At 43.6% G+C, this 22,793-nt stretch overlaps 1 protein-coding gene and 1 non-coding gene across 2 annotated transcripts in view; both read right to left on the bottom strand.

The window, feature by feature from the left end:
- Positions 1-22,793, bottom strand: part of CYP19A1 (cytochrome P450 family 19 subfamily A member 1) — a 117,224-nt gene that overhangs the window by 22,723 nt on the left and 71,708 nt on the right. The window contains exons 2-3 of the mRNA XM_066342858.1: positions 13,670-13,842; positions 8,562-8,712 (exon numbers count right to left, since the gene is read on the bottom strand). Of these exons, the coding sequence (XP_066198955.1) occupies positions 8,562-8,712; positions 13,670-13,814 (296 nt within the window). The 5' untranslated portion in view covers positions 13,815-13,842. The remainder of the gene's footprint in view (positions 1-8,561; positions 8,713-13,669; positions 13,843-22,793) is intronic.
- On the bottom strand, positions 19,856-19,959 carry LOC136377808 (U6 spliceosomal RNA). Its single transcript, XR_010746437.1, has one exon. It is a non-coding gene; the product is annotated as a U6 spliceosomal RNA (small nuclear RNA).

The following is a 22,793-nucleotide window of genomic DNA, read 5'->3' as shown; positions in this document are numbered from 1 at the left end:
GCAAACCTATTGTCTGTTCAAAATAGAAAGGAGCCAGGAAATTAAGTTCTTAAATGGTAAGGAGGAAGTCATCCCTTCTGTTCTGAGTTTAAAGGGCTTACAAGTCTATGGCCAGGTTCAAAAGTGATGAATACTAGAAATATGGAGGAGACAATTAATGGAATAATTGGTCCCCAACATTTAGAAATACTTGCCTCGTTTAGACTTATTCTGCACCTGAGGTTTATCTTTCATCAATCCTATCACCTTTTTACTTACTGTCCTTTACCCTTCTAATATCCTCACTTATTCAGCTTAAATACTGGGGTCATTGCAAAAGAAAACAAAGTCTTTTTAACAGAGAGAGTTCACTGTAACTACCCTAACCAAATGATCAAATTTAGTATCATTAATAATGGGACAACCTTTCCTTGTCTCCTAATATGAAGCAGTAAAAGTGCCTGTACTAACAAGGAAATACTATTACAAAAATGATTCAGGCCCTGGCCGGTTGGCTCAGCGGTAGAGCGTCGGCCTGGCGTGCAGAAGTCCTGGGTTCGATTCCCGGCCAGGGCACACAGGAGAAGCGCCCATCTGCTTCTCCACCCCTCCCCCTCTCCTTCCTCTCTGTCTCTCTCTTCCCCTCCCACAGCAAGGCTCCACTGGAGCAAGGATGGCCCGGGCGCTGGGGATGGCTCCTTGGCCTCTGCCCCAGGCGCTAGAGTGGCTCTGGTTGCGACAGAGTGACACCCTGGAGGGGCAGAGCATCGCCCCCTGGTGGGCATGCCGGGTGGATCCCGGTCGGGCGCATGCGGGAGTCTGTCTGACTGTCTATCCCCGTTTCCAGCTTCGGAAAAATACCAAAAAAAAAAAAAAAAAAAAAAAAAAAAAAGAAAGATTCACCTGAATCTAATTAAACCTTTAGACCTAGTTTTCAGTTTTTCAGTTTATAAGAAACACAGGGGCTCTGGCTCGTTTGCTCAGTGATAGAGCATCAGCCCAACATGTGGATGTTCCAGTTTTGATTCCCAGTCAGGGCACACAGAAGTGCCCATCTGCTTCTCCACCCTCCCCCTCCCCTTCTCTCTCTCTCTCTCTTCCCCCCCCCCTTCCTCTCCCCCAGCCATGGTTCAATTGCTTTGAGTGAGTTGGCCTTGGGTGCTGAGGATGGCTCCATGGCCTTCACCTCAGGTGCTAAAAAAAAAAAAAAAAGGCTCAGTTGCTGAGCAACAGAACAACTGCCCCAAATGGGCAGATCATCACCCCCTATTGGGCTTGCCAGGTGGATTCCTGGTTGGGGTGCATGTGGGGGTGTGTCTCTGCCTCCCCTCCTCTCACTAAAAAGAAAGAATAAAGCCAGAAAGAGAGAGAAAGAAGGGAGGGAGGGAGGGAGGGAGGGAGGGAGAGAGGAAGGAAGGAAGGAAGGAAGGAAGGAAGGAAGGAAGGAAGGAAGGAAGGAAGGAAGGAAGGAAGGAAAAAAGAAAGAGGGCGGGAGGGAGGGAGGGAAGAAAAAGAAAGAAAGAAAAAGAGAGAAAGAGAAAGAGAAAGGAAAGGAAAGGAAAGGAAAGGAAAGGAAAGGAAAGGAAAGGAAAGGAAAGGAAAGGAAAGGAAAGGAAAGGAAAGGAAAGGAAAGGAAAGGAAAGGAAAGGGAAGGAAAGGAAAGGGAAGGAAAGGAGGAAGGAAGAAATATAAGGACTAGAGAAATATGCTAAATAACACCATAATGAAACAATTTGAGAAATTCAAATGTGGGGCATCCTATAAGACAATTGAACTGGTCTCTTCATGGGATCAATGTCATTGGGGGGGGGGGGAAGTGGTAGGACTGCTGTTTTAATTTTCCTGTTCATTTTAACATTTTCTTAATATTGATAGAAAGCGTGAAAAAATGTTTTCTTGTCAATTATTAAAATCACTCTCTTTCATGCATCCTCAACTCCTTTGACCCTCTCCTTGCTTTGTCCTAGTTGCCTGGTAAAATCTCAACTGCAGCTAAATCTAATTCTTAGCTTACTCTGTGCTTGCACCTGGCAGCTGAATGGGGCTGGGAAACACCCCCACACCCCCCCCCCACACACACACACTGGCTGATAGGTCTCAGTTAAATATAAGTGAGCCCTTAGTGTAGCTGGCAACTCTAGTCCATTTCCCTAGTACATTCACTCACTCTTCTAGATGATTATTATATCCTGCCTCCTCTCTCTTCAAATATGTATTCTACTTCCTCCCCCCTCAGTCTCAGCTAAAGACTTTATTTCCAATTTTACTGAGAAAGCAGAAGCATGTAGAATCTCCATGAGCTCCACCACCAGGATCTGGGACCAGGTATGCAGTCTTCCCTCTTGTTACTGTGGATGAAATTCCTACTTTATGGCAAATGGCTTGGAGAAGTAGTCGTACCTGCTGCCCCAATTCCACCCCTCACACCCCATTTTCTACAACAGTCAGACTTTGCCTCTATGTCTCCCTTGTCCCCACCATGCTATGTAAAGTCACCCATGACCCCCCTTTTGCTAAATATAACACAGCTCTGTATTCCCATGACATAGTTAACAGTTTCCTCTTCCCCGATATGTATTTGTCACCTGGCTTTCAGACCACCATACTCTCCTGGTTTTCTTTTCTCTATCTAGCCTCCTTTGCTAGTTTCTGACTATGGTGGAGGGTCTTGTGGACCTCAAAAAGGAATATGTCTGCCAAGAAGGACTCCTTGTGGTTAACTGGCCCCAAATTCATAATCAGAGTTTAACAGTCATGTTTACATGCACACTGCACATCAGAGAAAAGCCAGACGGAGCTGCCAAGCCACTTGTGCTGTTTCTGCTTGCCGAGCCAAACTTATAAAGAAGTGACTGGAATCATATTTTGACCAATGGACTGAGACCTTCCCTGTCCAATCAGAGCTGCATAAGATATATCCTCATTTGCATCTTTACCAACCAATGAAAGCAGCTCTATCACAACCAGTCAGGATGTGCTATACTGACCAATCAGGACAGTGCTATATGAAATATCAAACAATGCAAATTGGGATATCTGCATAACATCTGCATAACATGGATCAATCAGGGATGAGGGTAAGCACTTTATATAAGTGGGCCTCCTCTTTGTCTTGGAGGAGCACACTTCCAGTTTACACTGGAGGTTGTCTTTCAGTGTTTCACAAATTTTATGTGAATAAAGTTACTCCTTTTATGGTACCATAGACTGGGGACTCATCTTGGCATTGGATTGGTGAGGTTTTGTTGAAAGTCTGAAGGCTTCTCAATATCCCACTCACATGTCTACTAGACATGTCAAGTCAAAATGTCTGAAATGGAATCCTGATTTCAACTGCTTTGTTGCTGCTGTTCTTATTCTTTTATACTTAAGTGTTCTACCTAGCTCAGGTAACTCAGTATCCTCATTATTCCGGGTGTTCAAGCAAAACCTGTGACATCACCTTGACTTTCACACCCAGTATCCAATCTGTTCATCCCTATTGGCTTTGCTTTCAAAATATGCCCTTAATTTCACCTCATCATCTATCACCCATCATTTCTTGCCTCACTGATGTCTTTGTATCCATCGCTTGTCCCCTTACCATCTCTTCCTAACAGGGAAGCCGGAATGATTCTACTGAAATACGAATGAGCCAGTATGTCACTCTTCTGCTTAAACACCTTAATGATTTTCCATCTCACCCAGGGAAAAAGCCAGAGTTATTACAAAGGCCTGCAAGATGCACCAATATTGGGTATCCTATTCCCTCTCCAACCTCATCTCCCCTACTCTTCACTAGCCATACTGTATCCCACCTCAGTGTCTTTACATTTGCTGTTCCTTCTATCTGGAATGTTTTTCCCCTAGGTTTCTGCATGACTTTCTCCCTCACTTCCTTTAGGTCTTTATATAAATGCTATCTTCTCAATGAGGTCTTCCTTGACTATCTACTTACAATTGTGCACCCATCCCTGCAATGAGCCCTCTCATTCTTACCTACTTTAATTTTCTATATAGCATATATCTACCTGATAATTTTGTGAGCAACCATCCTAGTTTGCCTGGGACCATCCTAGCTTTAGCATTAAAAGTTCCATATCCTGGGAAACCCCACAGTCCCAGGCAAACTGAGACAGTTGGTCACCCTACTGATATACTATACATTTTCCTTTATTATTGTTAGTATAGTAACAATATATTTCTCTATGACAATAGGGATTTTTTCTTTGTTCATGATACCCAGTGTGCATAGTAAGTTCTTAATAAATATTTATTTATTGAACAAATGGAAAGTCAATAATGACTATGGTAAGTTGGGATCATTTAGTATCTAGTACAGTATATAGTAAATACTCAGTAAATACAGTATATGTTTAAAGAATAAATGAATAAATTCTCTATAAATTTATACATATTAAAACACGTACTACTATCACCCTAATTGGTATGTTAATTGCTAACATATGTGCAAGTATGACCCTAATTAGCACATGAATTGCTTACTCTGCTTTGTGAGTGATATCCACATTCCTTTTTTGGTATTCATGATGAAAAATAATATATACACAACATATAGTGTCATGTACAACTTCTGTGATCCTCATTAATTTAGCACATACCTGCTTAGGGAATTGTGCAGCCTTTACCTGCAGATGATTAGATGCACCTTCCCCCAAAGCCCAACGTTGCTCAGGCCACATCCCAGCAGCGCTCATGTCTGCCTCCCCACCCCTCCCCCAAGTTCTCCAGCCCTCCCCACTGCAAGACTAAACTGGTTAGAAAAGTTGGGCTATAATCTCTACATAGTTATAATGACTACAGATCTCAAACTTTTCAAAAGATCTGGCAAACTACTCAAATAAAAATAAAAAGCTTTCTGAGGTCCAATGGGGTCTTTTCAAGAGGTACGAGTAGTTCTGAAAGGGACCTGAAGAGCAGGCAAGGAAAGGAGATAGGGACAAACAGGTCCTGTTCTGGGGTGGGGGTGGGGGGGCTGGCTGAGCCCTTAACAAAGTTGAGTGGCTCAGAGGCAATTAAAAAGAACACGAAGACTCCAACCAGTGAAAAGCCTGTGAGGACAGGATAATGAAAGAACTGGGAGAGCTGGGAGACAGGCAGGATGGGCTGTGTCCTCATCTCCGGGGGAATCAGTGTCTACCTCGGTCAGGTCACTAAGATGACTTTCCTCATTAAGACAGCAGAGTGGTCAGATTCCACCCACCCCTCTCTGTAATGAGGGTCCTACTTCAGGAACTGGCTTTGGGCTTCCCAGGAATGTATCTGGTGATCTAAGCATCTAGAAGTGAAGAGTCATTTCTGTTCTGGTCCCCTGGCCCTTTCTCACATGCATCATTCTTCACTGCAGTTCTAGGCTCCCCTGCCACCGCCTGAGATAGACCTAAGGGCAACACAGTAAGACATGACCACTCCAGCTCCACCTAACTGTGTCCCCTAGCCCCAGGGACAGCCCACCCTCCGCCCCCCCTGGAAACCTCTGACCTTCTTTCCTCTCTCCAGCTCCTCAGCACATTGGAATTACCTGGAGAGTGCTAAACACTGCTGATGCCTGGGATTTGGGGTTTTTAAAGCTCTGAGTGACTTTCATGTGCAGCCTGGGTGAAAACCACAGGCTCTGCTGCAGACCCTGAGCTGCAGGCAGATAACGTTCCGGAGAAATATCCTATGGGCCGCTTCGCCTGTCTGCTGGGGGAAACTGGTGGGGAGGAAGGCAGACGCTGACTTAAGGACTGGAAGGCAACCTGCTGTGCTGGGAACGAAAAAGCAGGGGCCGGTGTCCCAATCCCCCAAGCCCAAGGGTCATCACTCTCGGGACATTTTTGAAACTGCAGTCAGTTGCAAAAGTGAGTAAAGTAAGGATTTTTAAAATGAGGACATATTAAATTCACTTATGTTTGGCTGACCAGAGTTCTGAGCCCAAGAGAAGTGAAACCCAAGAGTGGTTATGGTCTAGTCAGGAGAGCGTGGCTCTCAAACTTGAGTGTGCCTCCGAGTCCCCCGAGAGCTTGTGAAGAGACAAGCCGGGCTCCACCCTCAGGCTTTCTGATTTTGTGGGTCAGGGTGAGGCCTGAGCATGTGCATTTCTAATAATTTCTCAGGTATGTTGATGCTGCTGGCCAAGGGGCCACACTTGGATGACCGCTGCATCAGAGTGGTTTCACATTGAACCGAATGCAATGGCATTTCCCTCCCGAAGCTGTTTATATTTAGTGGTATAAACAGGGTCTGCCTTAAAAGTGCAATATCAAACTGAAGAAACAGAAAAAAACTCAGGCAAAAATTGCGGTGTCAGATTGATTCAAAATAACATTACGGGAGAGTTTAAAATATTTTTATGGGTAACACATTTTTCTCTCTCACTTCCTTCTTTTAGGTATTTGACTCAACTTGGGCTTTGAGGATACTAAGATTTTTTATGAAATGCTGTATGGAAACTTGGCCTGAAAAAAAAATCAATGTAGTTTCCAGAAATGCTTCACATTATTCTAATCATTCAGTAAAACACCTTGGTGAGCCTTAGCTTGTGGGTGAAGCCCCAGTGGGGATCATAAATACAAAAATGCATTAATGAGGCAGTGCTGGGAGATAGCTTTGTTAAAAATCTAGTACAGATAGCTGAAAGTCTAGTCAAATATGCTCTCTCTAAAATTCTCCATTTTCTATGATTACTAAATAAAGAAAACTAGCAAGTATTTCACAAAGCTAGTTCTGCACTATCAATGCATATTTAGTTAACCCTGGATGGACTGAATTCAAACTGCTAAGGTTTTCCAGAAAATATAACAATTGGGGCGGCCATCATTTTTTCTAATAGGCAATATTGTACCTTTAGTTCAAATCGCTCAGCTCGGACACTGGCAGGCAGTCGTAGGATCGCATCATATCGATGGCTTCTGTCTACTCTCGACCCTTCTAGAGGTGCCCAGTAGCCTGGCATTAGCAAACTGGTACAGTCAGATTTTTGTCTTAGGGGTGTTTTTATTTAATTGCTTACTTGTAGTGATAAGACCAAAATCTTAGGAAAGCAGATAAGATTATGCCTCTCTCTAAAATATCTTTTGTCAAAACCAAACCATCTGGATTCTCCACAGTCACTGATTAGAGAGACTTTGAATACATTCCCATCTTTCCAGAGTGCTTTTTTAAAAAAATTTTTTTATTTATTGATTTTAGCAAGAGAGGGAGAGAGAGGAGCATCAATCTGTTCCTGTCTGTGCCCTGACCAGGGATTGAACAAGCAACCTCTGTGCTTCAGGATGATGCTCTAATCCAGTGGTCCCCAACCTTTTTTCAGCCATGGACCGGTTTAATGTCAGAAAATATTTTCATGAACCGGCCTTTAGGGTGGGATGGATAAATGCACAAAATAAAATTATGCGACCGGCATAAAAACTGTGGTAATTTTATTTTTTATTTTTTTTATTTTTTTATTTTTTTATTTTTATTTTTGGTATTTTTCTGAAGCTGGAAACGGGGAGAGACAGTCAGACAGACTCCCGCATGCGCCTGCCCGGGATCCACCTGGCACGCCCACCAGGGGCTATGCTCTGCCCACCAGGGGGCGATGCTCTGCCCCTCCAGGGCATCACTCTGCCACGACCAGAGCCACTCTAGCGCCTGGGGCAGAGGCCGAGGAGCCATCCCCAGCGCCCGGGCCATCTTTGCTCTAATGGAGCCTTAGCTGCGGGAGGGGAAGAGAGAGACAGAGAGGAAGGAAGGGGGGGGTGGAGAAGCAAATGGGCGCTTCTCCTATGTGCCCTGGTCAGGAATCGAACCCGGGTCCCCCACATGCCAGGCCGACGCTCTACCGCTGAGTCAACCGGCCAGGGCCAAAACTGTGGTATTTTTAAATATAATTGTTGAACTTACGAGACAAGCGTTAAGCGTTAGGCGGATGTAACAGGAAATCTGGTCATTTTTAAAAAATAAAACATCATTCAGACTTAAATATAAATAAAATGGAAATAACATAAGTTATTTATTCTTTCTCTGCGACTGGTACCAAATGGCCTACAGACCAGTACCGGTCCGCGGCCCGGGGGTTGGGGACCACTGCTCTAACCAACTCTATCAGGCCAGAGCTAGAGTTCTTTATGTGCCTCTGGCTTCAGGCAAAGCCCATTATAGTTAGATTGTTTTACCTAGGAGTAAAACACAAACTTAGGAACAAAGACTGCAAGGTAAGAAAATATGTTGTTTTCGGCCCTGGCTGGTTTGCTCAGTGGATAGAGCATCGGCCTGGAATGCAAATAGATGTCCTGGTTTAGATATCTGGTCAGAGCACACATGAAAAGTGACCATCTGCTTCTCTCCCCTTTCTCTCCCTCTTCCTTTCCCATACTGGTGGCTCCATTGGTTCAAGTGTCAGCCTAGGCGCTGAGGATAGCTTGGTTTATTCAAGCATCAGTCCCAGATGGGGGTTACCAGGTGGATCCTGGTTGGGGTGCATGTGGGAGTCTGTATCTCTATGTCCCCTCCTCTCACTTCAAAAACAAAACAAAACAAAGCAAAAAACCTTTTTTTGAGTATGAAAAACCCAGCTTAGACTTTAAAAGTAAGTCTCTGATTATTAACAGGCTTACTTGCTGATAATGAGTGTTTCCTCTCCACATATCCAGACTCTCATGAATTCTCCATACATCTTGTTATAGTAGTTGCAGGCATTGCCAATCCCCATCCACAGGAACCGGAAGTGGGAAATGAGGGGCCCAATTCCCATACAGTACCCAGGACCTAGAAAAATCATCAAATCACAATCAGCGTTCCAATAATACTGAAAAGAGCAACTGCTTTGTTGCTGCTATTCTTATTCTTTCATACTTAAGTGTTCTTTCACATCTTCTGGTGTGTATCTGTGAATCACTAAAATAAATAAATAAATAAATAAAATAAAGAAATAAACCTATATGCTTAACTAGAGGCTCTTTACCCTTCCATGAATAAAAAGTAATTTATTGTTCACACCCTACTAGTTCTACTTTGTCTCAGTCATTTCAGTCTGAATGAATCAGGATGTGCATCTACGATTTTCTTGCCATGTTAAGTGGTGTCAATGAGTTTCAAATACAAGTCAGTCAGTTCATCTAGTAACAAGCATAGAAACCAGGGAAAGTGACAAACTGACAGATGTGTTTTCAGATGACCTAGTGGGTAGGTTATAATGAAGTTATAGTTTTGGTGTAATCTTTTTAACTAAGAGAAACATGATCTGCAAAGATAATATCCAAACAAAGAACATCTATTTTTTTTCCTTCAAAAAGGACTCAGTTTAAGAAAAAAATCTTAAGCTAAATCTCTATAGGCAAAATAAAGCTAAGGCTTGAATTAGACAATGAGTCCAATCAGTTTTTAGACTAAAGTTTCAGTTCAGGGAGGTGGTTTTACTCAGCCACGTTCGTCCTTGCTTCTATGTAGACAAAGGCAGAATTCTGAAGACATAAACCCAGTGAATAACTAGGGAATTTGCTGTTGCTTTTATCAGAGACCGAACTTGGTAGCTTGATTTTACCAGTGGTGGTGAAAAGTTAGACAAAAACGCTTTGGAATAGTTTTAGGAGTTTATTACTAAATTAGAAGCTTTTCTAAATCTTTCTCCTTTATGTCCATTCTGTTGGTGAAATACTTATAAAACCAGGACATGCACAGTTGTACCAGGCTGTGCTCTTTCTCTGTGGGCAGGTGCTCTGTAGAAATAATCGAAACTTTTTCTTGAATCATCTAAATTAGATATTTATTTCCAAATTCAGCTAACAAGGTTTAGCCCTTAACTATGCAGTAACTATATTAATGTGAACAAGATTGTTAGCTTTTTTTTTTTGCTTTAATGAGAAAGACTTTATTTATACCTGTAGAAGGAAAACATTTTCAAAGGGTTCTTAATCCTATGAATGTTCTAATAATGCTATATGATAAGTAGATAGTTGACTTTATATGAAATAATTTCATTAAGTTCTTAAAAATATTTAAATAAGCAGATTTGATTGAATAAGTATTTCCTTTAAATGTCATGAGATATTAACCTGCTATCAATAGAAACATGCATAATAACAAGATATTTTGCTGGTAATTATAGCTTGAAACATTGTGGATGCTCAATAAATGCTTTCTGAATGAATTTTTAAAATTAATCAGCTGTGTGTATATTTTAAAAAATACACTTTTAAACATCATTCTTTTAAAGAATATTTTAGATTGTATTTACATTTTAATACAATGGATATATATCATTGGATCACATACATTTATTTCACATGAGGTTAGACATCTAACTATTTGGGAGAAGATATTGTTCAACATTTACTTAACATCCTAGATTCGGGAGAAACAAAGACAACTAAGACTGCATTTTGCATTTTTCATCTAAAAGTTTGTGGCCCTGGCCGGTTGGCTCAGTGGTAGAGCATCGGCCTGGCGTGCGGAAGTCCCGATTCGATTCCCAGCCAGGGCACACAGAAGAAGCGCCCATCTGCTTCTCCACCCCTCCCCTTCTCCTTCCTGTCTCTCTCTTCCCCTCCCGCAGCTAAGGCTCCATTGGAGCAAAAGATGGCCCGGGCGCTGGGGATGGCTCCTTGGCCTCTGCCCCAGGCACTAGAGTGGCTCTGGTCGCGACAGAGCGACCCCCCGGATGGGCAGAGCATCGCCCCCTTGTGGGCGTGCCGGGTGGATCCCGGTAGGGTGCATGTGGGAGTCTGTCTGACTGCTTCCCTGTTTCCAGCTTCGGAAAAATACAAAAATAAATAAATAAATAAAAGTTTGTAAAAAGTGTTAATATTTGGGAATCACCATTCAAATAGAAAAGATGACAGTGTTGGGCTGTGTCTATTGAAAAGGGAGATCTCGATGAACTTTACTTAGCTTGAAAACCTGAGTGTTCTAACCAGAAGAGAATCAGAGTTTTGGATACTTAGTGATCAGTCATATGTCAGCTTAATTCATCCAACAAACACTTCCTGAGACCCAATTAGGTATGGTGTGATGGGTATAAGTAGGTCCCCATTCAGAGTCCCTGGCAGGAGAGTGTGTGAAGAGAAAGAACAAAACAAAGCATGATCCTTTCATTTATATGTATCTCTAACACCTTCCAGCTGGAGGGAGGATGCTCCAGGAGGGGAAAACCTTTAGGAGAATATTAGGGAAATACTGTGGTTGCAACTCCATACCCAGCTCCTCTCTGCTTCTCAGATTCAGGGATGTTCATCTAGGCACACAGTGACGGCAGGAGCCACATTCAGTACTTACTGCAGTTTTGTATAGAGACAACTTTTGAGACGCCAACGACTGGGACCCCTTGCTTGCTATCCAGTCAAGATGCTGTTGCATTTCATGCTAGAGAAACATGCACTCACAAATTTCACAGCAGCACTATAGCCCCCCCAAATGAAGATACCCCAAATGTCTTTCAACAGTAGAATCAGTGATTAAACCATGAGATGTTCGTGGAACTGTACACCATATGAACTACAGCTGCATGCCCCACCAGGATGACTCTTACAAGTATAATATGGAGCAAAAGAAGCAAGATAGAGGTGACAAGTAATGTAGGATTCAATTGCTAACATATTTAAAACTAGGCAGTATTAAACTGTATTGTTTGGGGATGTGAAAATAGGTGGTAAAACTGTTTTTAAAAAAAGGCAGGGAGTGATTGTCACCGAGCAGAAGCATGTTTACCTCTGGGGGCGAGAGAGGGGGTGTGACTGAAAAGGCACAAGAGATGTTTGTGGGACCCTGCTAACGTCCTAGTTCTTGTCCTGGACTGTGATGACATTCACTGTGCATTATTCTGTAACTTAGTTTCTTAGTGAGAAAAAGGAAAATATGTTGCTGTGTCCTTTACCCTGTGTCCCTTTATGGGGATGTGGTGGCCAGGGCAGAGAAAGGCTCTGGAGGAGAAGACCCTGTGCAAGTCTGGGGGCGGCTGTGTGTTTCAGGGGAAGGGAGAGCTGCCAGGTGTCAGGTAACTGTGAGCACTGCACAGATATCAGTGAACCTGAGGCATTTCCCCAGAATTGAAGCTCGCAAAGCCACTAAGTGGGAATGCCTCTCTCCTGGCGCAGACTCTCAGAGCTCTCCCTGGCAGGAAGTCACTGCCAGCGTGTCATCTCTGCACCCTCCTCGTCTCCTTCACCCCCCAGAACCCGATCCAGCAAAGCCTCTCAGGACCTGTGGGTCAAACAATCTTAGGTGTGAGTCCCTGTTTCATCATTTACTAGCCATGCAACATCTACCCTCTTTAAGTTTCAGTTTACTTATCTGCAAAATAGGCATAAACACAAACAACTCTCCAGAGTGCTGTGAGGATCACAGAGAAAATGCTTTGTTGTAAACTGTAACTTAAACATAAGAGCTTTGAATCATTATATCTTCTTAAGTCCCTTTGGCTGGGAACCACAGGACTATTGACCTATTGGTATATGACAGCTTGGTGTCCCTGCTCCAGGAGTGGTGGACAGAAATGGACTGCCATCTAGACTCCTGGCCCAGAGCTTCAGAGCCGCCAGCTCTCATGCTTGCCCCCTAGACCTCCTCACTCGGGAGTCTGAGGCAGCTCTATCACCACCTGCAGCATAAACACCCGGGGGGTGCTTTTTAAAAATGCACCCACCTCACCTCCACTATTCATGGACCCTGACCTGGGAGTCCACCGGGGAAGAAGAAATCCAGTGAGAAAGGATTTCAAGTTAGAGACCATGGAAGAACCTTCTCTCAGACTCCATCTGGGAGTAGAGAACAAAATTAACTAAATGTTCTGGCATTGTAGTGACCTAAAGTACCAGGCTGAATCAGGTAGAGAGACAGGCAGTTCTCCAGAAATTCTTAAAGAATCCAGACACAGGGTACCAGCCCCTACTCCTGTTCTAAATCAAGCTATGCTGAGACCCCCACATCGGGAAGTGTGTCATGACAATGCTCCTGAAAGACAGACATATAGCCTTACCATATATCTTATGGTCCTGGGGACAGATGCCTGCCATGAGGAATTTTCACTAAAAACCAAAGAACTAGTCTGATATTTCTGAGTAATTCTGAATTAATCTGACAGTGATGGAGTGGTAGGGGTTTCTATTGGATTTATCTGGATAATTATATTATATTCTACTTTTTGATTGCCCCACAGATCTTGCTGAAGAATCTATTAGGGTATGATGATCCAGGGAACTGTAGTGGTCCCCATTCTTCCTTCTGCCCAGGTCTCATCCAGTCCTTATGGTGGCCCCATCATCACCCCCCCCAACAAATGAAAGAAAATGAAGAGTGGAATAAAGAGAAGCAGGGAGCAGGCATGGGAAGAGAGAAAAGGGAGTACAGATGGCATTCCAGAGGCTTTTTCACCTTCAGAGCAAAATTGGAATGAATTTGAAACCAACCAACAAACAAAAAACACCTGGAATTTTACCTTGTCCCTCCCTGTCTCAAACTTACCTTAAAGGGTTTGTGCCAAGTCTGGTGTACCAAAGCTAAGTGCAGAGTAGAAGGGATTATCTAAGATATTTTAAAATGCTTTCATTCAAAACCTGCAGCTAACTGGTGTAAAAGCTTCCGTCTGAGTCGTCACTTGCCAAGGTTGCTGTGGGCTTCAACCATCTCCCCAGGTTCGCTCCATACCCTTTTACAAAAATTTCTTTACCTTCATGGACCCAAAACCCAAGTAAACAATCTCCTTAGATACAAAACTATGTACACGACTTACCGGGGATTGAAGATGAGCCCTCATAATTCCAAACCAAAAGAAAAAAGCCAGTGAGCAGCAGGATTGGCATGGTGGCAACAGGCACGGCGTCGGGCACCATGCTGGTGATGTTAAAATGCACTGGGTTCAGCATTCCCCAAACCATACTGTGCTCCTTGGTCTCAAGGGAAGACCTGTGGGAACCAAGGGGCCGAAAAATTAGAGATTCCCCGAAAAGGTACCACCAGGACTCCTGTTGCTTCAGAGGACGCTGTGGTACAGAGAGCTGCGCTTTGTTTTATAATGTGATTGGACACTTAGACGAGACAAATTTGACTTATGGGGACAAGTCAAAACAAGCAAGCCCGAGAGAGCTCTTTCTGCTTGACACACAGCAGGTCTGACCTTGCACAGCCTCACGTTCGGTTGGACGCTTGGTCTGATTAGAACCTTATCATCTTGCCCTTGAGTGGGCAGAGTGACTGAATTCCCAATTAAGAGCCAATTATTATTATTATTATTATTCTTTTTTTACCAAAATACAAGGAAATGAAGCTCTTTGCAGAGGTGGGATCATTCTGTGACTTCATCAGCAGATTTTATTTAGGCAAACTTTTCCCCTTGCAGCCAAATCAATCAAAAGAAGAGAAAAAAAAAGCAATCCCCAACATGCTTCCTCGCTCAGCATTTCTTTCCCCAAAGAATAAGTTTCTCCAACAAGAACGTGTTTCATAGCCATCAGGGAGGCAGTTCTCAGAGTCCCCCTTACATGGTCCATTGAATTCAATGCAACTCACTTAGGACAAGTAAGGTTTAAAATCTCTTGCATCACAGGCTGGATTAAGCAGTGCCTATGCGGGCTAATGCCAGAGGTAGTAGGAAAGAAGAATGGGAGAGGAAAAATAAAGGAGAAGAGAAAGAGCAGGAATGGGAAGGAGGAAGAAGAAAAGAAAGGACAGAGTAGCATGCCACCAGCAATAGGCTTGGGTGACACTCAGCGACCTCACTCCGCAGAGCGGCTAGCCTCCTGCGCAAGAGGATTTTCAGTTTGATTTGCTGGTTCTGATTTTCAACAACGTAATATTGAGTCTGTCTTTTCAGTAAGGTTTTCTAATGCCTGTACTCTCAAGAGAGAGTTACAGAGATGCTGGTTTGTTGAAGAGACCGAGATTGAATAGACTTGTACAGTGAGGAAAGAGCAACCATTCAATGCAGTTCCCGGTGCCAATGACTGCTTCAAGGCTTACCTTCCCTGGGAGAGTGCCTAAAGTTTCCAGGGCTTCTAATGGCTCTGAAACGGATTTTGGGCTGGGTTTCATCTAGTAATAAAGTTCTAGATTATTAGCCCAGAGCTTCTAGTTGGATTTGAGGGGCTCTGTGAACTCCCTGAAATACTGAATAAAATATATCTGCTCATCTCCCCTTTTCAGGGGGAAAAGAAGCCCTAATTTTTATCACAGTCTTAATGAGTTTGTACTTGTAATTCTCCAAACATCCAGATGAGATCTTAATCATCCAGTCAAAGACTCATTGCTGGCAACTCTAGAAATTTCTCAGTATAGTCCAATTCATTGAATTGCTTGATTCATCTTATTTTCCACCTTTTAAATAACCATTAATGGTTAAGTGCAAAGCACTGAAACTGCAAGCACATGTGTTGGGCAGTTTAAAATACATGTTGAAATTTGAAACTGAAATTTAACAGTGTTTCTGTCATTATCTGGTTCCTTTGTTAGTGAGTAGGTGCTACTTTGAACAGGTTGAGTTTCTAGGTTTTTTATTTCCAGAGTAGAATTTCGTAACATTCTGAGTAAGCTCCTTGTGACTTTCTGACAGCCAGGACCCTCCAGGTTTCTATTTATATTGATGAAAGCTGAAAAATGTTAAAAGTGGAGAAAGTGACAGTGACAAAAAGGAGGACAGAGGAAGTGATGCTGGCAAAAAACTTCACATTAAAGGAACTCTTAGATATTTCGCATTGAAAGCACAAAGGATAAAATATTGGCAGCTGATGTGAATTTATAAGGGGGCATGACAATTCACCAAGGTATAGAAAAGATGCTCCTTTGGTATCCTGTTATACTGAGAAGGTAAGACCTGTTTAAATACTCTTGATAAGCTTTTTTATATATATATAAAGAAAAAATACTTTAAGAATTGCAGTGTTTCTAATGTTTTTTTTTTAATTTTTTAATTTTATTTTTTATTTATTCATTTTTTTTAGAGAGGAGAGGGAGGGAGAGAGAGAGAGAGAGAGAGAGAGAGAGGAGAGACAGAGAGAGAAGGGGGGGAGGAGCTGGAAGCATCAACTCCCATATGTGCCTTGACCAGGCAAGCCCAGGGTTTCGAACTGGCGACCTCAGCATTTCCAGGTCGACGCTTTATCCACAGGTCAGGCTCTAATGTTTTAAATATTAGTTTTACTATTTTTTTTCATTTTCCTATACACTTAAAACCTACAATAAGACTTTTTAATGCTTGAACAAAAAATGTTATAGGTCACAGAACAGTTGTACTTTTTCCTTTGATTTTTAGGATTATATTGGCACAGTTTCAGCCCGCATGGTCATTTTTACAGTATTGCACTATGGTGTGAAGTGAGGCCTCCCTTTATGTCTAAATGTTTAATGGGGCTAAGAAGCTTTGCTCCTCATCTTCCTTAAATATAGGTCATAGCCCTGGCCCAGCAGCTCAGTCGGTTTGAGCCATCTCGATACACCAAGATTGTGAGCATACAAGAGCTCTCTCGCTCTTTCTCTCTCTCTTTCTCTTCCTCTCTCTCCCTTCCTCTCTCTCTAAAAAAAAATCAATAAATTAAAAAAATTTAAGTTTTTCATAAAGATGCCCTAAAAAGTATGATTTAAAGATCCAACAGGAGTGCTCGCTTCGGCAGCACATATACTAAAAGATCCAACAGGATAAGATTTTTAAAAATTATTGATTTATTACCTAACCAGGCTGTGGCACAGTGGATAGAGCATTGAACTGGGATGCAGAGGACCCAGGTTCGAAACCCCGAAGTCACTGGCTTGAGCACGGGCTCATCCGGCTTGAGCGTGGGGTCACTGACGTGAGTGTAGGATCATAGACATGATCCCATGGTCACTGGCTTGAAGCCCAAGGTCTCTGGCTTGAGCAAGGGGTCACTCAGTCTGCTGTAGCCCCCGTGTCAAGGCACATATCAGAAAACAATCAATTAACAACTAAGGTGCCACAATGAAGACTTGATGATTCTCATCTTTCTCCCTTCCTGTCTGTCCCTCTGTCTCTGTTGCAAAATAAATAAATAAATAAATTATTTATTTTAGAGAAGGAGGAAGGAAAAAGAGAGACATTAATTTTTTAATTTATTTATGCATTTATTGGTTGATTCTTGAATAATAGATACTCTGACCAGGGATTGAACTTGCAATCTTGGTGTGCGGAGACAATGCTCTAACCAACTGAGCTACTCAGCCAGAGCCAGTATAAAAATTGTTTTTTAACACTAACAAAGCATTTTGCTATATGTCAGACACTATTTCAAGCACCTTACAAATATTAAGCCATTTATCCTCATAATACTTATATGAGGACCCCCATTTTACAGATGAAGGAACTGAAGCATAGGGAAGTACCTTGCCCTAGGCCTAGGGCACCCAGTTTATTTGTTGCAAAACTGGGATTGAAGTTCGTAGAGTCTGTCTCCAGAGCCCATGCTCTTAATCATGCCATTTTGTTGCCTATTATGGGATTTATTTGGTCCCTATATTCAGGGACTTCAATCATTCATGTTTATGCCTAGGCTATTCAGAATGACTCCCTTTAAAGCAGTAAGCTTTTCAGACCTCAGAAAAAAGATTCTCTCCTTTTTGTGCATTATTTTTCCTGTTTAGTAAGATATTCTGATGGGACACACAGGCAAGTTAAACAGAGCTCTAGGGCCACATCTTTTATTTATTTATTTATTCATTTATTTATTTATTTTTGGATAGACATACTACTTTTATTTTTTATTGATTTTAGAAAGAGGAAGGGAGAAAGGGAAAAAAACATCAATTTATTGTTTCATTTATTTCTACATTCACTGGTTGATTTTTGTATGTGTCCTGACTGGAAATCAAAGCCGCAATCTTGGTATCTTGGTGTGATGCTCTAACCAACTGAGCTAACTGGCCGAGGTGGCATTTTTTTTTTCTTTTCATTAAATTTATTGGTGCCTGCCCTGTGGGGGTGCAGTGGATTGACCAGGAATTCTGAGATCACTGATTCGAAATTCTAGGCTTGCCAACTCAAAGCACATACAACAAGCACAAGCAATCAATGAACAACTCAAGTGGAACAACTATAAGTTGATGCTTCTCACTCCCTGACCCCCTCTCTCTGTAAAATCAATCAACAACAACAAAAAAATCTTTTAAATTTATTGGGATGATACCAGTCAGTAAAATTATGTAGGTTTCAGGTGTACAATTCTATAATACATCATTTGGATATTGTTTTGTGTTTTTACCACTGGGCATTAATTCTTAAAAGTCATCTCCCTCTGTTTCTTCTCCTAGAAGGTGAGCTCCCCAAGGCCAGGGATCCATGCCTGTCTCCTTCAACACCTGCATCCCATTCAGACCTTTATACTTGGTCAATTCAAATCTGTTGCGTGAGTTTGCACTGTTTCCACTTTCATCTGGTTTCACCCCCTATTTTGAGTTCCCCAAGCCCCTTCCTCTCAGGCCTTCCCTTCAGTTCATCCCACACACTGCTGCCAGATCGCTTCTCAACTCAGTTTTTATCACATCAATCCCCTGCTAAAAACCCTGCTTTGCTTCCAGTTGAGTACATGGGTTCAAACTTCATCCTCGTCTAGTCTTATTTCCTGGCTCTCCACACCCAGACTCTGCCTTCTCAGTGACCCACAGACATCCTACCTGGGAGTTCTTCTCCTATCCCCTGGGCTCAGCTGCTTCTGCCCCACGGGTCTCCTGGGAGAGGTCTGTGTCCTCCTTCCACGAGCCTTCTCTTACCTGATATAAGTACCCCTCCTTTTTGTTTGATATAGGACACTTGTTTTGACTGCCAGGTCACTCTATAACTTAGAGTGGTGGAGAGTTTCATTAAACATTTACTAAAGACCCTGACTGAGTGAGGTGATATTCAGAAATGAGAGGTATAAGTCCCAAGGAAGGTTATAAGCCAGAAATCTAGGATGACAGAGCTGCCCGTGAACTTGTACACCAAGGAAGCATGGGTTTTCAAGGTTAAAAGACACTTTGAGATCTCCTTATAGTAAAGTTCTCTCCCTCGAAAATGAACTAACCACATGAGGTCCAGGGAAGTAAGGTCACTTTTCAGTGGTCACTTACAAGTGGGACCGAGTTACCCACATGCTCATTCTGTGATTTGATTTCTGTGCCCTGGCACTGGAGTGGTAACCCTGGCAGTTCCAGTTACTCTTCCCAGAAAGCTTCCAAGTGAGTCACTGGAAGTTTCTTGTTCTGAAGAAGGAGAAACATAATAGGAACCAATAAGGGACACCCAGAAGGATAAATGTTGCATCATTGGAGTGGACTTCCCTTCAGGGCACCGCTAGGAGGCCTCAGCCACTGCATCGCAACCATGTAGAAAAGGCGACCGAGTGCATAAAAGGCAAGTTACCACTCAGGGAAATGTGCAAGGTTGCGTCATGGGAGTGGACTTCCCTTCAGAGCACCGCTAGGAGGCCTCAGCCACTGCATTGCAACCACGTAGAAAAGGCGACTGAGTGCATAAAAGGCAAGTTACCACTCAGGGAAATGTGCAGGCGGCCAAAGCCCATGTTTCCTGTGAGCGTGCAGACCAGAACTTGGGCCTGGATGCCCTTTTCTCTCTTAGCTTTTATTTTTAACCCTCTGAGGGTGCCTTATTGTCCCTCATATACCTAATCTGTTTTCTTCCAAATGGAATGTGATAGCCTATCCTCGGAGGGTTTGTTTTAAAGTATAGTCAGCAATGACCACCTGAAAAGAGTACTGGATCTTTATCTGGACACAGGGTGTGCAGGTGTGGGGCCAGAGGTCTACCCTAGGGTCCTCAGATACTGTTGTGCAGGGGCTGCCTGACAGCCAGGCTTTCTCTCGCCGGCAGGATGAGCCTGTCTTATGGAGGAGGCAGAAAAGGCAAGGCTGGGTATTGTTCCAGCAGCAGCAGCCATTTCTCTGAGAGGTTTCCCACCCCTTCACTCTTTTTTGTAAAAAATATAGGGAATGCTTCAAGAATTTGCATGTCATCCTTGCTCAGGGGCCATGCTAATCTCTGCATCCTTCCAATTTTAGTACATGTGCTGCCCAAGCAAGCACCCGCCCCTTAACTTTCAAGTCAACTTTGCAAGACCTAACACCTTGCCTTGATGTAAAGGAGACAAGCTAAAAGGATTCTGCAGTCCAGTTTTGGCTTTTAACCCGAAGGAAAGAAAAGGCAGATGTGACAGTGTCACAGGAGCAGGCTTTGGGGCTGGGGGCCTGAATCCAAGTCTCAGCTCGGTGGCTAACCAGCTCTATGACCTCATGTACTTACTTCCCAAGCTTTCCTGAGCCCTGGCTGGGGGAGTGAATTCTCTCTACCTCAGGACACTGAGGTTTGGGTTCAAGTACAAGTTTCATAGTTGTACACCAGTGTTGCTTGCTATCATTGTTCAGGCTTTATGATCTGTGTGACACATGACACTGAGAGCAACAATGAGTCCCCAAGTAGGGCTGCTTAAGGTAGCCCTAGAGCCACCAGCCAGAGAGGCCACTGAACCTCGTTCTTGTGGCAAGACCCAGAGCCACTCTTGAGCCTTGGTGTCCCAGATCTATCACACTGAGCTCCCAAGAGGCCTTGTTGTGGCTCATGCAGCACTCCCTGGCAGGGCGGTAGCAAACCAGCCCCATAGGGAACATGCCCAGCTGCCTCTGCAAGGGGCTGTCTTTCATCGTATCCTCCCAGGCATATATTCACATCTCATTTATCTTTGTGGCCACCCTGGAGGCGACCAGGAATGCCTTGAACTGTAAATGCTCAGTAAATGTTGGCCAATGACAGATGAGCTGGGGTCATCAAAGAATGACGCATTTACATAATTCTAGAGGAATGTTTCTTTTTCCTGCGATTCCAAATGCCATCTTTCAGTAATGCAGTGGCCCCGAGCTACCACCCAAACAGTCAGATAACAGCAGCATTACTGGCCTTTCTTCTGAGCTTATCTGTTGTTTAATGAACAAACTGAGAAGCCACAGAGATGGCCTAGCAAGGCCAGTCTCTGGCAAAGGAGCCAATGATTGACCCCAAGTGGTAGGTTTGCTTAACCTCTCTGGACCCCATTTCTTTATAAAATAAGCTCTGTATCTGAAGTCCAAGATTCTTACCTTTTATCTTATCTCCCCCCCCCCCCCCGCCCTCCCCAGTACCTTTGCCCTTCTTCACCCTCCCCCATCCCTCCTTCTGCACCGGTGCCTTAGGCCAGCCAGCGGTGCCTGTGGGCCCAGACCCCAGAGCTGAAGCGGGATAGCAGGGAACTTGCAGTCCGCCAGCTTTTAAGTTCCTTTCCTTATCCTCTGCCTCGGGTTCTCAGTGTCCCAGAGGCTCTTTCTGGACCAAAACCACCTTTGACTGTGGTGTCCAGGTTATAAGTGAATGTAATTTTCTTTAAGCATTTTATGTTTCACCTGGACCCTGAATACAGGTGAAGGTTTAATGATAAGGTGATAGATTTTGCAGCCAATGGAACCAGTGAGAAAGATTTAAGGAGTGAGAAAAGGGTGTGCCAGATACCCTGAAGTCCCATCCGTGGCCCACCTCACAGCGACACGGTCCATAGCCACACTTTAGCCGTTGGTGGACATCAAGGCCCACAGGATCCCTGGGCTTCTGCCATGGAGGGTCCCATCTCACTGCGAGCACATATATGTGCAGATTTCAAAACCTGGTTGTCTTTAATATCCTGGATGCTGTTTCAGACTGTAGGAATAGAGCAGTCAACAAAATGTGGTTCTTGCCCTCAAGAAGTTAATTGGACAACACTCAGACACCCATATTACTATTAATATAAGTCAGATTATGAGTGTTGAACCAGAGCCATGAACAACCATGGAAAGAGAACAGAAAATTATTATTCTGGGAAAGTTAGGTATGGCTTCATCGAGACAGGCTAGTAAGCCAAGACAAGTGGAACAGGGAAACTAAGACAGACAATTCAATGGCCAAGCAGTTTACAACCATCTAGTAAATCACAAAATCCTGCCTTCCATAACCAAGGGCACTTAAGAGTACATGGTTTACACTTCTCCTCAACCAGAGAGTAAATAGCTTAAATCACCCTACCCAGGGAGATAGATAATAGAAATACAATTAATACCACTTGTGCCAACCACACCCGAGGACAGATGGAGTCAGGGGAATAAATCTTATTTTGGCACATCAGAATAAAGCTGATGAATATTCTATTGAACTCCTTCCCTAAGACAACTCCTAAACCCCCAGCATTTAAAACTCTCCAGACAGCCTGACCAGGCGGTGGTGCAATGCATAGAGTGTCATCAAACTGGGATGCAGAGGACCCAGGTTCAAGACCCCAAGGTCGCCAGCTTGAGTGCGGGTTCATCTGGTTTGAGCAAGGCTCACCAGCTTGAGCCCAAGGTTGCTGGCTTGAGCAAAGGGTCACTGGCTGGAGCCCCTTAGTCAAGGCACATATGAGAAGCAATCAATGAACAACTAAGGTGCTGCAACAAAGAATTGATGCTTCTCATCTCTCTCCATTCCGGTCTGTCTGACCCTATCTGTACCTCTCTCTGCCTCTCTCTGCCTCTCTCTGTCTCTGTCACAGAAAAAATAAAAACCCTCACGACAAAGGTCCCAGGGTGCACTCCCCCTCCCAGGCATGCCCATGTCTTTCTTCCCTCTTGGCATGCATCTCCTAAACTCTAAGGGTCCCCATGAGACTTGTAACCAGGGGAGTAGTAGGCAGTGGCAGCACATCCCAGGCTAACCCCGTGAGCCTGTCTCCAAGGCCCCCTTTTCTTGGACTTCCCAGTGAGCTGACAGCAGCCCCGCCATGGCTCACTGCTTTCCTATATCGTCTCTAGAGAGTCAAAGCAGCGCACCACCTAGGCTCTGTCCTGTGGCTTCTTCTGACCTAAGCCCTTCCTTTGCTTCT

Source organism: Saccopteryx leptura, chromosome 6, assembly GCF_036850995.1.
Source record: "Saccopteryx leptura isolate mSacLep1 chromosome 6, mSacLep1_pri_phased_curated, whole genome shotgun sequence".
Taxonomy (NCBI): domain Eukaryota; kingdom Metazoa; phylum Chordata; class Mammalia; order Chiroptera; family Emballonuridae; genus Saccopteryx; species Saccopteryx leptura.
This window is presented reverse-complemented; position numbering and strand designations above follow the sequence as displayed.